The sequence below is a fragment of the Chroicocephalus ridibundus genome, chromosome 2 (genome assembly GCF_963924245.1).
Source record: "Chroicocephalus ridibundus chromosome 2, bChrRid1.1, whole genome shotgun sequence".
In the NCBI taxonomy this organism is placed as follows: domain Eukaryota; kingdom Metazoa; phylum Chordata; class Aves; order Charadriiformes; family Laridae; genus Chroicocephalus; species Chroicocephalus ridibundus.
Genome location: NC_086285.1, coordinates 71,619,505 through 71,635,328, shown reverse-complemented (window position 1 = coordinate 71,635,328; position 15,824 = coordinate 71,619,505). Strand labels below are relative to the sequence as shown.

General features: G+C 38.0%; 1 protein-coding gene across 4 annotated transcripts in view; it reads right to left on the bottom strand.

Moving 5' to 3' along the window:
- Positions 1 to 15,824, bottom strand: part of KIF13A (kinesin family member 13A) — a 118,675-nt gene that overhangs the window by 25,051 nt on the left and 77,800 nt on the right. For 3 of the 4 annotated variants that reach the window (XM_063325835.1, XM_063325833.1, XM_063325834.1), the window contains exons 14-19: positions 15,330 to 15,460; positions 13,437 to 13,523; positions 13,161 to 13,327; positions 7,062 to 7,272; positions 2,216 to 2,378; positions 1,419 to 1,559 (exon numbers count right to left, since the gene is read on the bottom strand). In XM_063325835.1, coding sequence (XP_063181905.1) covers positions 1,419 to 1,559; positions 2,216 to 2,378; positions 7,062 to 7,272; positions 13,161 to 13,327; positions 13,437 to 13,523; positions 15,330 to 15,460 — 900 coding nt within the window. Of the gene's footprint in view, positions 1 to 1,418; positions 1,560 to 2,215; positions 2,379 to 7,061; positions 7,273 to 11,751; positions 11,875 to 13,160; positions 13,328 to 13,436; positions 13,524 to 15,329; positions 15,461 to 15,824 lie in introns of all 4 variants that reach the window. The other variant, XM_063325832.1, reaches the window with a different exon arrangement.

Here is a 15,824-nt window from a genome sequence, read left to right as displayed (position 1 = left end):
TATAGTCATACGATGACCTACATTTTTTAGTGATGTCAAGACAAAGCAGATTTTACCATGAGCAAGCACAGTAGCCATTGATTTCAAGAAGTTTCACCTTACTTTTCTGCTCTGTTTACACTTTTTAAATGCGGACAAATCATCCCCAGGTTGAATAGCTGGTCTGGCTGCTGGGTACAACTACAATGGCAAAAGGGACGATGCAGAATGACTCCCGTTTTAAGCCTACAATTGTTCTTCTGACTCCCACAGAACTGAGATCACATCTGCAGCATTTTCTACGCCAATACCCCATATACAGCCACAAAGAATTCATGCAGGTTCCTAGCACAATATGCACTCCTCAGCAGACTTGTCAGCTCCTTCCCTTCTCCTCCTCCTTCGTCTTCAACACATGCATTTGACCTACGTGTTTCTATGTAGCACATAGACCACATGCATTATGGATGACATAGGTCATGGCAAGGACGATCCTGGCTCAGGCAGACATATTAATGTATTCAAAGGATGTGCTATCAATTCTTACTAAAGTCAGCAGCAAAATCATCGTTGTCTTCAACAGGCACAGATGAAGTGCTTGACTTCCCCTGTGTTATGATTTTAGAGATTCCCATTGTCCTGTCCAAGGCATGTAACAAAGGCACAACAGCTGTTCAAACATATTTGAGAATGATTCTTGACACAAGTCATTTAGGTGCTTCCTATCAGCCACAAGACAGAAAGATATACTTCCTACGCAGTTCTACCTGGATACCTAGAGGACATCTTCTGGAACACCGAACCTCATATCTATCTCTTGCCAGTTAACAAGCACACTTTTGACAAGTGTCACACTTATTTGCCAAGGTTAATGTACTATTAAAATTATCAGGAAATGCCACTTAGTTTTCATGGAGATACTGATGTTGACTAAGTGCCTTCAGTTGATTTCCTCACCACTTTAAGGTTGGGGGACAAACAAATGAGTATTTCACATTTTAAGCTCAAGTTCTACCCCACTACTATGCTCTGCACCTTGAGTGTATCTAAGCAGCATCTTTGCTAGTTTTGATACTTACCACAATTTAATAATTCTATTTCTAATACAGTTTTCCTGCTTCTATTCAGAGCCTGTGCCTATCTGCATGGCACCTATATTATGCCAGGTAAACTCTTAGTGGCATCATGAGTCACTATCTCAACACAATAATATCTGACCTCAGCACATTTATACCTGAGAATGCAAGTGAGGATAGGACATAGCTGTGCTTTATTATGCATGGGCATTTTGAGTATTTAGTATTATTTCTAGTTCAAAAAAAATATCACAATACTGTACCCTTTCATAGACAAAGTCATTGCACTTGATCTGTACACTATATTAAAAGGGGTTAAAACAAACTCCATCTCTGATCGCTTTCAGAAAATCTACACAATACCTCAGGAATTTTCTCCTTCCACTCTTGATAGAGGTCTCTCATGTCAATCAATTTGTTCTCTAGTTTCTCGATAGTCCACACTTGAGTACCTCTTCCTTTTCTTCTCACTTGAATAGCAGGCTCGCTTACTATTGCACCCCTCTAAATCAGAGGAAAAAATAATCACTGCAGGAAAGGTGCATGTAAGTCGTTTAACTCTTCACTCAAACTGCATTCCTAAAACAGAATCAAATACAGAACATGCAGCTTCTCTCTGCATGCCAGCCATACTATCTCTGTCCTCAAACACAGCACACCCTATACATCTCTGAGGATCCTGACCTCTTTGTCCTTCTCAGACAACTTCTATTCACACAGGAACATTAACACTCTCAATCAAACCACATATGACAAGCACATTATCCTAATTGCTATCATTATATTTACAGCAGGCACTACAACTAGAAAACCCTCAAGACAAAAAAAACGTAGGCATCTAATAAAAACTGGTAATTTTTGCAAACAACTAAAATGCAGGTTTTACAGCAATAGAACACAGATGTCTGTTCACAAACCACATGCACATATGGTGATCATACACTTGAAAGAACAGCAAGAGCCATACTTAATGCCACGTTCTCATTTTTATTTATAATTATGCACTTTCAATATATTAAAGTCAGATAGTACCCATATTTTGCTTATGCACAATCTAACAAAAGTAACATTTTGTGGCCTCAAATTAGATATTATATACATCTACATATTTTAGATCAGCCGTAAAACTACAATTTTCTAGCATTCTTTGCTGTCATTACCTTTTTGTTGGCACTGAGGTTTTCAGCAGGGATCTGAAGTGTTACTTGATAATCTGTTAGCTTACTCATTTCTTCTGCTAAGAAGTTTGCTTCTCTCACCAGTGTATTTGCCTTTACTATCTGCTCTCGAAGTTTAGCCAGGCTCTGTCGAAACAATTCATCCCTGTGGTGCAGTAGGTAACATGAAAAATACACAGAAACCTATTTCTAATATTGGAAAGCTGCAAATAGAGTTGCTAACAAAGACTTTTCTGAAACAAGTTTAAGAAAAAATGCTGTATAGCACTATGTCAGCAAACATGAAACAGCGTCAGACCATTTTACTGAGGAAAAGCAGTGATCACGTATTAAACAAACGTACCACTTTTGAGATAAGTCTAGCACAGTAATGCCCAAATAAAAGGGCACAGTACAGTAGGAGTTGTTACAGTGATGATTTGTTAAAAGCCCTAGGGACATTCCTAATTTTCAAGAAATGAAATAATTGCAGTTGTCTTTGTCTTTAATCTGGAGTCCTGTTCCACAGGAACTACCAGCCCCAACATGTGAGACTTATCTAGATAAAACCTGCTTTTCCTCAGATCGTGATGATGGAACCTGCAATCACTGCAGGCCAAAGCTTTACATTACAGCTAGGGCTCTGCAGTGCTACAGACCCTCAGACCTCCCCTCTGTACACTTAAACCATCTCAAATGTACACATTAAAAAAAAATATTAAAAATTTTAAGTCCTATATACCTGAAGTACCTTTTAAGTAATAGAGGAATGAGCACAGGTTAAAGCTCGTGCACTCCGTACAGTTAACAGCTTCTGGAAAAATTCCAAAAAGGTTTCTAAGGCCTGTCTAAGCAAATCTGTTCTAACCCAACACCTGGCAAACCTTCTGTGACACATACTATACCTCCACCTCCGATACTAAGATACGCACTCTACCTGGGATTCTTGTCTTTAAATTGCCATTTAAAAGTATCACGATTATCCTCTGAGCAAATGCGAAGTCCTCCTTTCTTTGTAATCCCAACAGTACTTACTGCATCTCATAATCTTCATAAAACTCAAGATCAAACTTCAGATATTTCAGTGACCAGCACTCCCCTGTATGATTTTTTAGCTTTTCTATGCAAAGCCCTACTGAAACACAGTACGCGTTGTGCATATACACTTCTAATTTCTACAAAATACATTACGTTACAGACTTCATAGGAGGAACAAGTAAACTTATGTTCCTTGCTGTGAATACAGGCAAGTTTGCCTATTTGCCTTTATTCAGATAAGCTCAGATCTTTTGTATGTATGTATAGTAGAAGCCACAAACAACTGTTAATATGCCTTTCAGCCCCTGACAGAATTCTTCATGAATAGATAGCTCTTTTCAAAATATCCCAAATAACAGCCTGGGTAATTCAAATTGCACTCTGTTGGTTCCCTGATACCAAAGTGGTAAACAACCAGCAGTGTTAGAAGCAGCCTTGAATTTTAGTGCCTTCAACATGCTAAAACATGCAGCTTTGTGTCTCTCCCCTATCTAGCCTAAGTTTGCAACAGAGGTGGGTTTTGTTAGATCTTAAAGAGCTGCTACTATCAGTGGACTTTTAGTCCACTTCCTCCATATCTGCTCCTGGCGTTACACGGGAAATTCCTTTCCCTCTGCCTCTTGCTTCTGTTATCCAGGCCATCGAGATTAAACGAGCAATCCCAGACCACGGGAGTGACACATTCTGCAAACAGCTATAATTTTGGATTCACCCAGAAAATGAAGGTAGAGTCAAGAATTAGTCACTAAATAGTACTTAATACTGAGAGTGCATTAGACCTGCAACCACCGCGAGACAGCTGCCTGGCTTGAGAAACAGAAGGCAGCTTTGATCTGTAAGTGCTGTAAGAACCATGGGATTCAGCTACAGCCAGTCCCTTCCTTGATCCAGGAAACTGGCATCTGGTGAGCTGTTTGGGGAGGCTCCCACACTGATCTTGTCTTAGCTAGATCCTTGAAAAAGGAATGGTTTAAGACTGTAAGGAGGACTTATGAGTAACTCAACCAATTATTATGGGCAATTCTCACGACAGTTGCATTCCTCTGTATATAGCTGTGCCAGCACCCTTCCAGAAACTCCAGCAAAAAAAAAAAAGTTTCAGATAGGATTTCTTAATTCTTACTACACAAGACATATGACAAGCTCCATCAGGATATTAACCAAAGCAAATACCCACTGAACAGGAAATTCTGAAACAATTATTTAAGCCAGACAAGGGAAACTTACATCTGACACTCACGAGGTGTCACTGCAAGTCTCTGGCATTCTTAATGCCAGGTACAGAAAATGCTGAGCTAAACCTCTGGTCCAGTACACCACCACCCCTCCACACTCCGACAAATTAAATTTGTTGAAAGTTACAATGGGTTAACTTTATGCCAACAGGTTTTAACACCGGGTCAGGTGTCATCTGTCCTTCCATAGTCAGCACAGAGCCAGAATAAACTCTGTGCAACGTGTTCTAGCTGATATGACAGATAGAACCACGTGCCTGCATCTGATACCTATCAAATTCATCTTGCTGTTTGATCCAGTAGAGCTCAGCTTCATTTGCAGTGGCAACAGAGCAACAGCTAAAACTTCACTAATCAAATCCCGTACAACCTGGACACTTGGCTCTTTTGCACGTACTTCACAACCAGTGTTCCCAGTTTTTCCTGCATTTCTTGCCCTCTGGCCAGTTGGCTGGTAAAACCCTCTCAGCACCACGTTACCATGCTTTTACAGCAGAAATCCCTCAAAGATTTTTTTTCTTGTTTCTTTTTTAAGAAGATTCCATTTTTTCCCCTTTTTTTCAGAAGCCCAAACCTCTTTTAGAATTATAAATAAATAAAAAAATATACCTCAGAGGATCTTCTGGAGGACAGGAAACTGATAATTAGTTCTTCCAGAAAACTGTTTATTTGATGCCATGCCACCAAAACATTATCAGACTCCCTGCTGATCACAACGAAAAGCCTCCATGCTCCTCTTTTGTACAACGCAGCAAAGTACAGACTTCAGGTAGTTAAACAGTTATATAGAGTAAAGCATTCACCCATGCAATCCAGAGGCAAAAATGCTTGTTCAATGCACAGCTCCTCCTAAGAGACATCTAACAACTACCGAGAAGAGAAGGCTGGCAGAACACCTAGCCTTGATATCACTCCAGATTCTCCTTTTTTATGTCATTCCATGGTTGTGGTGGTTGGTTTATTTTAAGTTGATCACAATTACAATTTTTTCTTCTCAGCTCTCAAGGACAGGCAGAAAGTTTTTTGCTACTTCCTTTTCCCTTCTGTTGCATCTTCCCTTGCCAGTAAGCCCAGTTCTCTGCTGCTGAAAGGGTTATCACTGATTTTTTGATGGCCTCGCTGTGCTCAAAACAGTTCTGAATAGCAATGATTCCAGCAAGCGCATTTCTTATTTTGCACTCCTTCTGCAGCCCTAAAAGAGTCTGCAAATCCCAACAATGACTCTACAATGCTTTACATTCAGTTCCCAATAATTCTGGTTTTAGCTCTTACAGGGGCAAACAATTATTTTAATTAAAGTTGAAACACAGCACCACTACTCTGTATGCTTGCCATGGAAAACATTCTAGTCATTGCTGGTGAATGGGTCAACAGTTTGTTATTTCTTTAGGTTTTTTTTTTCCCAGGCCAAATTGGGCAGAAACTATAAAACAAAACCTTGCACAAAAACTAAACCAAGATCTGTTCTGTTCTATTTCTAACACTCTGAAGTTGAAAGCTGCAATACAATCGTGGCTATCTTTATTAGGATCCTCTTGTACATGGATTTATTTTTTTTTAAATGGTGGAGAACAAGCAAAAATAATCAAAATAGGAAAGAGCACTCAAATTCACTACATATAGAAAAAAGGCTGAGTGAATAATGAAGCTTCTGCTTTAAAAGAAAATAGATTTAAAAGAAATCTACAAGAAACCTGTGAGTGAATCTAGTCATTCTTCCTGCTGAATTAACCCAATGACAGAATACTCATTTGTATGCCGAAAACCTAAATCATCTTGGTTGCTGGCCCTAGAACTTCTCTCCATGGAGTTGACTTCCTTTGCTCCCCAATGATACTAAGAACAAGCTTCTCTCATTGTCAAGATGCAAACACACATGTGCTGCTTAAGCTCTGCTCACATCTTCCTAGTCTGCTTTTTTAACAATCCCTGCAAATCTCTCGATGATCTTTCACCAAGGCTGCATTCAGGTGCCACACTATTCCTTTGCAAAGAGGCAAGCCTCATGGCAAGCCTTTTACTTCCTAAATAGCTCAAAGATACTCTCTTTGACTATTCTGCAGTTATCAAACTCTTCTAAAGCTGGGCTTAGTTTTAGAGACACATACACAGAACATTTAAGGACTCCCATTTTCTGTATTTTTTTTTAATGGTTTGCTCTCACTATATACTCTCAACACACAATACTCCTTAATGGACTCCTTAGCCTGAGTTGACAAATTTACCTCTGTGCTATCCTTTTTTCCTTTCCAGAACTAACTTAAATAATAATTGCTAAACCAAACATTTCAGAAGCCCTTTTCTATCTTAAAAAACAAAAAAAAAAAGGCTATAATGTTGATCAATAAAAGCTAAGTTCTCATTTCATCTGTGTGTTAAATCACACAGGAAGATTTTGTATGCACATTATGCATCAGAACTTAGTCCTAAATGAAATGCTAACACTTTTGGTGGAGGCAGATCTTGTACTGCACGTCAACTCCACCAAAATATATTATCAGTTTCTGACAGACAGTTAGAGTCTCATCTTTCACCCTTTGTAGTTCTTATAATTCCTTTAACTCCAGTATTCTCACCTCTCTTCTGTCCAGAGATTTACTTTCTGCTGTGCAGTCTGTGCAGTGTAGGAGAGTCTGTCGCTGCCATGCTGATGCTGCCTTTCTGGAGAGAGCTGCTGCCGCAGCAGCTCTAACTCACGTTCGTACATCAGCCGCTGCTCCTCAAGAGCACTCCGCTTCTCTTCCAAGTACTGTTTCTCCAAGATCTGGACCACATTTTGTACTGGGTCTAACAAGAAAAGGAAACAAAAAAAAAAAAAAAGGAAGAAAAAAACCACAGAAAAGTGAGAAAATGCCATTTCAGCTCTACAGAACGCTCATTATTTATTTGGTAACAGTCATCACATATCCCAGAGTCGCTGCAAACACAAGATGGCCACTGCCCCCCAAAACAGCCAAGAAATTAAATATTGCATTAAGTAAATAAATCCAAACAAGAAAAAAAAATATGGCATGCAAAGAGGCTAGAATAATGGTTAAGACCCTTGTCTACTGCATACTTCGGTATTGGGAAGTTATAATATGTTCCAGGATCCCAGTAGTAAAAAAGAATAGATGGAAAAGGGAACAAATTAATAAGAAGAAAACAAAGCAAAATACAAGGGAAAATGATGTTAACCAGAGAAGGAAATTATTTAAGGAAGTAAAAAGCAATTTACTTTCTCCATTCTGGCAGAGAATGAAACATGCTGGAAAGCTGCAGGAGAAAACTGAGACAAACAAATGGACTGACTCATCACACATTGCACTGCACCGAAGCGGTTCACAGCACTGAAACAGGCAAAGTACATTCTGGAAGTGACTTCTGCATTTAGCTTTACAAACCACATTTCTTCTCAGTATGAACCCAGAACGAACATCCATTTGGATATTCTATCCTGAAATAACAACTGCTTATGTCAATTAGCTACAGTTAAACCTAAATTGCATTCAAATTAAAGAAACATTACTCTGTTCCTGCGTTTAGGTCCAATGCTCTGAAATAGCAATTAAATGGAATAAGCTCCCTCTATATACTACCAGTATATATCTGCTTCATGTATGTACATCTGACAGCTTAAACAGAGCAAAAAAAGTGGTTTGACAGAGGAGCAATCTAGATGAATACCTGAGTGACAGCACATCACCTCACACATTGCTGATTCTGTGCATCAGAAGGGGAAGGGAGAGGGGGAAGTTCCATAGCTGGCGTGGTGGAATATTAGGGTAAGTACCGTAGCAAGTTTAGGACACGCCAGGATTTTCAAATGCAAAAATCTTCATCTTTGAAACAACTGTGACACCTCTTGCATTTTGCAAATATTAAAAAAAAAAAAAACAAAAAACCCCAAACAAAAAACAAAACCCAAAAAACCAAAGAGCTGCTGTGACACTTAAGGATGACAGTCTGTCACAAAGGAGGGAAAAAAAAAAAACCTAGATTTAATTACACTGTCCCACTTTGGAACTAGAGGTGTGCTTCTCCAAAAAAACCACAACCAAACATGTTGGTGTGATTTAGTTATGAACCATCTTGCCCTCACTACCAAAACCCAGTCCTGTAAGATTTTGCACAAGTGTTCCTGATACTACAATGCTACATGAAAAAACAAATAAGATTTGGGTTACTGTAGCATGCAACAGAGGAATCATATGAAAGGTTCTGCAGGTTTTTCATCATCAGTAGTGTATGTTGGTCACCATAACATGCACATACACCCTCCCAAAACCCACATCCCTTGTATCTTCACAAACAAATGTGTTATTACTGTATTCAGCAATATAGAATAACTTAGTACGTACTAGAACTACTGAGACCAATTTTGCTAAAGATAATCCAACTCACTGTCTGTGATTTTGACGTACACGACTATTTAGGCAAGTCATTTTATAAAACAAATCCTTCCTATTATAAATGTCAGAGGAGCAAACAGGATCTCCAGGGTTCTGTTGTTACAGTGGGTTTGTATTTACCTCTCGGCATCCTTATTTGAAATATTAAGACTGACATAAAGCATATTTTCAGTTTTAGCAGAAAACAAAAACTAATGCAAGTTGCTACTGTGGCCCTACCCTTATCCAGGGAAGAAATCACTGGGTTCATGCAAAGGCATCATAAAATACCACCACAATGGTAATTATAAAGCACAAAGTTAAAAATCAGTCAGCATAAATAGCAACCAAATAGCAAAACAGTGAAGCATAGAAGTGTCTTAAAATAACCAGAAATATTAATTTTTAGTACTTGACATTCTCAGAAAAAGTTAGCTATTTTTAGCTTTTAAACAGACAGTGCAACAAAAACAACTGACTGAACCAAGTTCTAATATTCTGGACTACAAACCAAGTTATTCATGTTGATCTGCATCATCCTCCTCCTCCTAACTTCTCCAGATAATACCAGAATTACCTTCACATACATAGGTTTTACTGGACAATCCCTAAAATTGTTTTCATTATGTGAAGAATGGTTGAGAAATCAGGTATTATGCAGAAGATACAGAAGAGGCATGGAAGAAATTAAAGCCCTCTATTGTGTTTGCAAACACAGGAAATGAATCTAAGGCTGACTCATTAAGACAAGACTTTCCTAAACTGCTCAAAGACCAGCTCTGAGTTCAGGGAGCAGATTTCCTTGATACAAGTGACTTAATACAGATTTCCTTAATACAAATTCCAGGCACATATATTTACAGGTTCACAGCCACCACAAGATCAAATACTTGGAAACATGTGAAATATTTGGAATGAGATGCAAGAGTCTAGTCTAAAAATTCCTCATTTAAACGAAAGCCATTACTGTTCGGGGGGGGGGGGGGGGAGTATTTGCTTGTATTGAAATGCAGAAGAAAAATCTACACTCTTAGAAAAGTCTTCAATTTAACTTTTGAAAGACTTTACACAGAAACTCCCAAGCCTTTCACAGTGAAAAAGCAAAATATGGTGTGAATAATAAACATCTAGTCAGAAGATTAAAAAATAAAGTCAAGTTTTTCACAATTCAGAAGAACTACAATAGTGTTTAAGTTAGATTTAAACACCATGTCCCACAATTTTGGATTTCTCATACAAAGTCAAATAAATTAGGGAAGATTCTACCCAAAACCTGCCAAATGCACAGCAAATTCCATACTGTGTTAAAAGGCCCAGGTCCCAATCTTTTACATATATATATATATATATATATATATATATATATATATATACACATGTGACGAGTTCAATGGCCCTGAGAAGACTGTTCGTATGCAGTTAATCCTCTGCAAAATGTTAGAATGTTAACACTGAACCAGAAGAAGGTACTTTCTCCATACGATGAAGAGCATTTACTACCTTGCTGCAATGTCACTTAATTCACATCTGGAACCTGTTAATCCAGTAACAACAACGCTGAATTAATTCCTTAAGATTTCATGTAAGTGCATTTTTCTAAACAAGTGGGAAGAAGATTATGACACAGGCTGCTTTGCTAAGTTTCATCAAAATCCCCATCCCGAGCCGTAACAACAGTTTTGTTTGCTTAAATGAGAAGCTGGGTAACCTAATCACATTGTTTACTTAACCACTGCACCCTATACAAGAATAAAGTAAACTTCTTTGCTGCATTCTGTGTTTGACCAACATCACAAATCAGCAGTACAAAGCTGATCTGACAGAATCCCACGAAGAAAGTTAACAGGCTGAAGGGACGAAAGAATCTGCATGTTTTCTTTATAGCTGTTTTCAAAGCTACACATTTTCCTCAGAGCTTCTCTGGAGCCGGATGCAGTATGTGACACTTCTGTACTGGTTAAATGCTATAAAAACAAATATGCTTGCGCTCTGGAGAAGCTAGGCTATTTATTTAAAGAAGGTTACTGTTCTCAAAAAGATCAAGGGGGAAAAAAAACCCAAAACCTCTTGCTTTGGGCTATATCAATACCTGCCTATAAAATAATTATCTGATGAAATTTTTAAAATACCCCTTTATACCCACCTAGGGTTTCTCCAGAGAATACAAACAGAATTAATTGTCTTCAGTTATCTAGTTATTTCTTCTTCCTGACCTGTATTTATTTTTCATTTTAAGGAAGAATAAATAAATGGTATCGCAACAAAGCTGCTTTACTTCTTACACAGCAAACTGGAAGCCTGTGAGCAAAACTGTATTTTAACTACACCATTGAGAAGAACAGAACCTGGAAGCACTAGCTGGCTTCCAATCAAAAGACCAGCCGATGATCCTCACAGTCACTTGGTTTTGTCAGGGCTTTATTATCACTTACTACTCCAACTTAGTGAAGCAACACCTACGTGGCAGGGGGCAGAAGAGACAAGAAGCAGAAAAATTGGGTTCTGATGCCTCTGAAACTGTGCAATGTGTATGACTGCTAACACTTGCTGTGCCTTAGAAAGTACTCTAAAGAAACAGCGAGGTCTGCACTGCACACAGCAAAGACACAGAAAACAACCGACCAAGACAAAAATTAGCCTGGATCACAACCAAAAAAGCCTACTGAACTAAAATGTTAAAACACTTGAAATATTGTGAAGAATCATTTCCATCAGCTAGATAACAACACAAGAAAACCAAAAAATGTGCCCCCCCCCGCCCCATTCAAAGAACACTGACTCATTGTAGACTGCTACAGTTTAGTCAAATCCCGGTTAGTGACAAGCAGATCAAGCATCAATTAATGCTTTCAAATTTCTCCAGCAGTCTCATGCATGAGCCAATCAAGTTCAAAACCTTTGTCCCAGTTTTGGCACAGATACGGGATGGTCTGAGGCCTTAAGACAGGCAACAGAATCTTCACGAGGGACGACAACACTGAAGACCACCAGGATGGCAAATTCATCTGAAATTCATCTCCTGGTACGAGTGAACCATAATGAGAATATTTCTGTTATCAAACAGTAATTTCACATCAACTTAAACGACCTGACCCTGTTACTCACTCACACAAGAAATCCCATTAAAATCAAATTGTAAAAAAGTTGCTAACTCTTGCTAGAACATTATGCATATGAAACCATCATGCTCTATTCAACAGTAAGACAGAGAAAGTTAAAGAGGAAACCAAGAAAAAAAAGTAAATACTGTATTTCAACAAGTAAACCACGGCAAACAATGGAAATACTGCGAAGATATGAATAAAGAACAGAAAGCAATGAAACACCTACGGTGTCGTCTTGGTCAGTGACCAAAACCCAAGTATTTGCCTCTCAAATTTTGTGTATTAAAAAACATGTACAAAGCATTCAGTAGTTTACCGAGTTTTTCAGCATTTCTTCATACCATATTATATTATATGAACTATGACTTGCCTTCTGGAAACCACAAAACCACCATATTGCTTTATATACACCATACTATTATTTCATATATACTGTATTTTACTATACTGGCCAAAAAAAAGGATCACAATAGGTTTTAACAAAGATTAAATAAAATATTGAGAGTGATCAAGCATTAAAACCACACTAGCTGACATCTGACTGTTGATTTGTTATCATGTCAGTGTTTTCCTACTAAGGTTAAAATGGTGTCAAATAATATTTGATACAAAAGGAAGGATGAAATTAACTGAGCCGTATCTGGAGCACCCTTTTGTTTGCAGTAACTTGCAAAACCAAGACGTTAGCAGGACTGAGAAGATGATTTGACAGGCATATGATTACAATTCAGCTGTACTATAACAGAGAGCAGATGTACAGACAAAATTCTGTGTCAGGGCACAAACCAACTACTAATTTTTGTGTGTGTCTGTGTGTGTGTGTGTCTGTATTTATACCTAGGTGCATACACATTTTTATATGCATTTACATATATACACACACATACACATTTTTATATGCATTTACATATATACACACACATATATATACACACATATATTTTTATATGCATTTATATATATACACACGCACACATACACACACATATATACACACGTGCGCGTACGTGCGCGTACGTATATGCGCGTGCGTACGTACGTGTGTATATACGCCTAACATTGTTTCTGTAAAATACCTTTTTCTGAAAATGCTCCAAAGGCCCCTGGAGCTACTGCACCACTTGTTTTACCCAGAAATTAAGTTCTGTGCTGAATTTGTTAGACAATTCAAAAGAACATTTTAATCCGGCAGCTGCCTTACCATTACTATTCAGTGTCTTCATAATAACTTCCATTTGTGCAAACTCATAGTTGTAGTCCGGTTCTGAAGAAGCTTCACTAGCTGCATCCAGATCATGCTCTCCTAATGAACTTTCTTTCTCAAAGTCTTTCAGCCAATCTCGTCGTTTCCTCTTTGGTAAATTGATTCTGCGTAAAAATTGAAATTCAGTTTCTAAAAAGTTTACGTAGGACAGTGGAAGAAAAAAAAAAAATAGGCTAGATGTAAAGAGGCTGGAATGCAAATAACAACTATTACCTAAAAAAGTGGTTGTTTCCCCATAATATTCTATCTCCATGCCATAACTGAGTGACAGAACATACCAGTGCACCATTTACACAGGATCTGAAAAAAGAAAATACGACTTCAGTGAAGTCCTAAAAACAAAAGGTTGAAAAGCAACTACATGATCTACTGCTTCTCCCATCTACAGACAGTGATTTGTATCATATGATGCACAAATCTGCTAGTTTCTCTAAAGAATCAACAGGAAAGTTACCGGTCTGATTTCTACTGTCAGAATTAAACACAAAGCACCCTTCCCTTCCAGCTTTGGCTGGAACAACTCTTCAGTAAACATACAGACAACGTCGCTTTTAGTTGCACAGTTTTCTTTAAATGCCCATTTTTCAAACTGGGTCACTGCCTGCTTCTTATAAACAGTCGGCAAACTTAGTTGCATACAAATCCTACTGATAAAGCTCTCCAAGATACACGTTAGTCAACACACAGTTGTAAAATATACTGTTAACATACTCTGCATTCAAGCGTAAGAAAAGACCCTTAGATCCAAGTTTCATTCTTTCAACAAATGGAGCCTCTATTATTAAGAAGGATCTATTTTTGTGAACATCTGGTATACTGCTGTATTTGTATTTAGGTTTTCCGTAATTAAGTTTCAACCATAAAATGGGAAAAATGGAGCTGTTGAACTTTTGCATATGTGAGTCACAAAGCAGAACATTTTATTTGAAAGGGAAAAAAAACTGAAGTAAAATGAAAAAAGCCTTTTCAGATGCATTGTTCCAAATTCAGCTGTCTCTCTTAAGTAAGTCAGCACAAACATGTAAGCATTTGATTTAAAACCAGATTTTTATTTTTTTCTCCAATGAAATTTGGTAACTAAATTTCTGTTGACACTAGTATCTTAAGAACTGATACTTAAGCATTGCAGACTAGGCACTAGTAAAACAAAGTACGTTTTTTTCTACTGACATGTGCCTTTGTTCTTGCCAGTCAAAATGACTGATTTCCAGCACAGTAACTCTATCACCACAAGTCTGAATCCCATCTGTTTAAAATTTTGTACTGCCAGCTGCAGAAGAAAAATGCAAATGCCAAGAGTTATTTTACTGAAGGCAGAACGAAAGAAATTGGATTTTTTTAAAAGTGTGCCTCAAACTTCTGTTTCTCCTTCTAATACTAATCTACATTTTATTTAGATATTCAGATTTCAGTCAGGTAGCATGACTATTAAATAGGACAAAAGTACAGCTTATCACACGTCACAGATGAAGTGAAAAGACATTTACAATTCCATCCAGGAAGCCACAGTGCTCCCAAAATAAAAAAATAATTAAGATACAGAAGTAGGAACAAAAGGAGAAATGTGACTTCACACTGCATATTTACTAGACACAGCAGTAATAAAAGATTTAAAAAGTAAATTTAAAAATCACAAAAAAATTTAAAGATCTTCAGATCTTTAAAACACCTATTTCCCACAAAATGTTGAGCTTTGCAACAGGAACTACTCACGAGGCACAATTTATCCACCTCCATCACGACACGACACTATCCCATCGCATGGGTCGGGATAGCCAGCAGTGTCTCCATGATCCTGTTACCACCCAGGATACAGACAAGCAACGGTCCCCCATTCCCGCTGAATACCTTCTTGCGATGGTTTATTCTGAGCCAAACACATTGCCTGTTATGTTGCAGAGTGGGTGGGTGGGTGAGCATGTGTGTACACGAGTGGGGAAATCTCAGTTTTATCACTTTTAAGTAACTGTTTATGTCACCTATATTGAAGCCACTCATTGATCAGAATGTAAGATACTTCCAACTGTGAAATAAAAATGCATGTAAATTATCTTCTGGTAAAGAAAAGCAAACACTTCACTGGAAAGTGCTGCTGATCTTCCTTACCTTGCATTTTCTTTTGGTGTGAGTGTGACTTCTCCATCTAAAGCAATATCAATCTCACAGTGTTCTGGTTGGATTCCTATACCAAAGAGCTGTATATCCTGAGAGGTATCTGCACCAACCCTTGTGTGATCCTGGAAAATAAGCTGTTACTAAGAGACAGGCAAACTATCACTGTTTATATAACTAAGAAAATATTAGCTAAAGCACAGACTGCACAATCTACATGCTCTCCTTTCCTAAGCACTTCTATAGAGCAGAAATGGTGCCACAGCAGATTTGAAGACTGTAAAGGTCACACACAAGCTGCTGTTCTGCTCTGCACTTTATCTTCATATGGGTTTAGATAAAGCAAAATAAAGCAGTTGACACATAAATTCTGATTTAAAAATATTCTCAGACTATGCTTGCATACAGGCAATAAATGCAAATAATGCAGAAAACCAGCCAGGTTCATGGAGGCTTATATAGAGAGTATGGTCAGTAAAACTAGGTGCA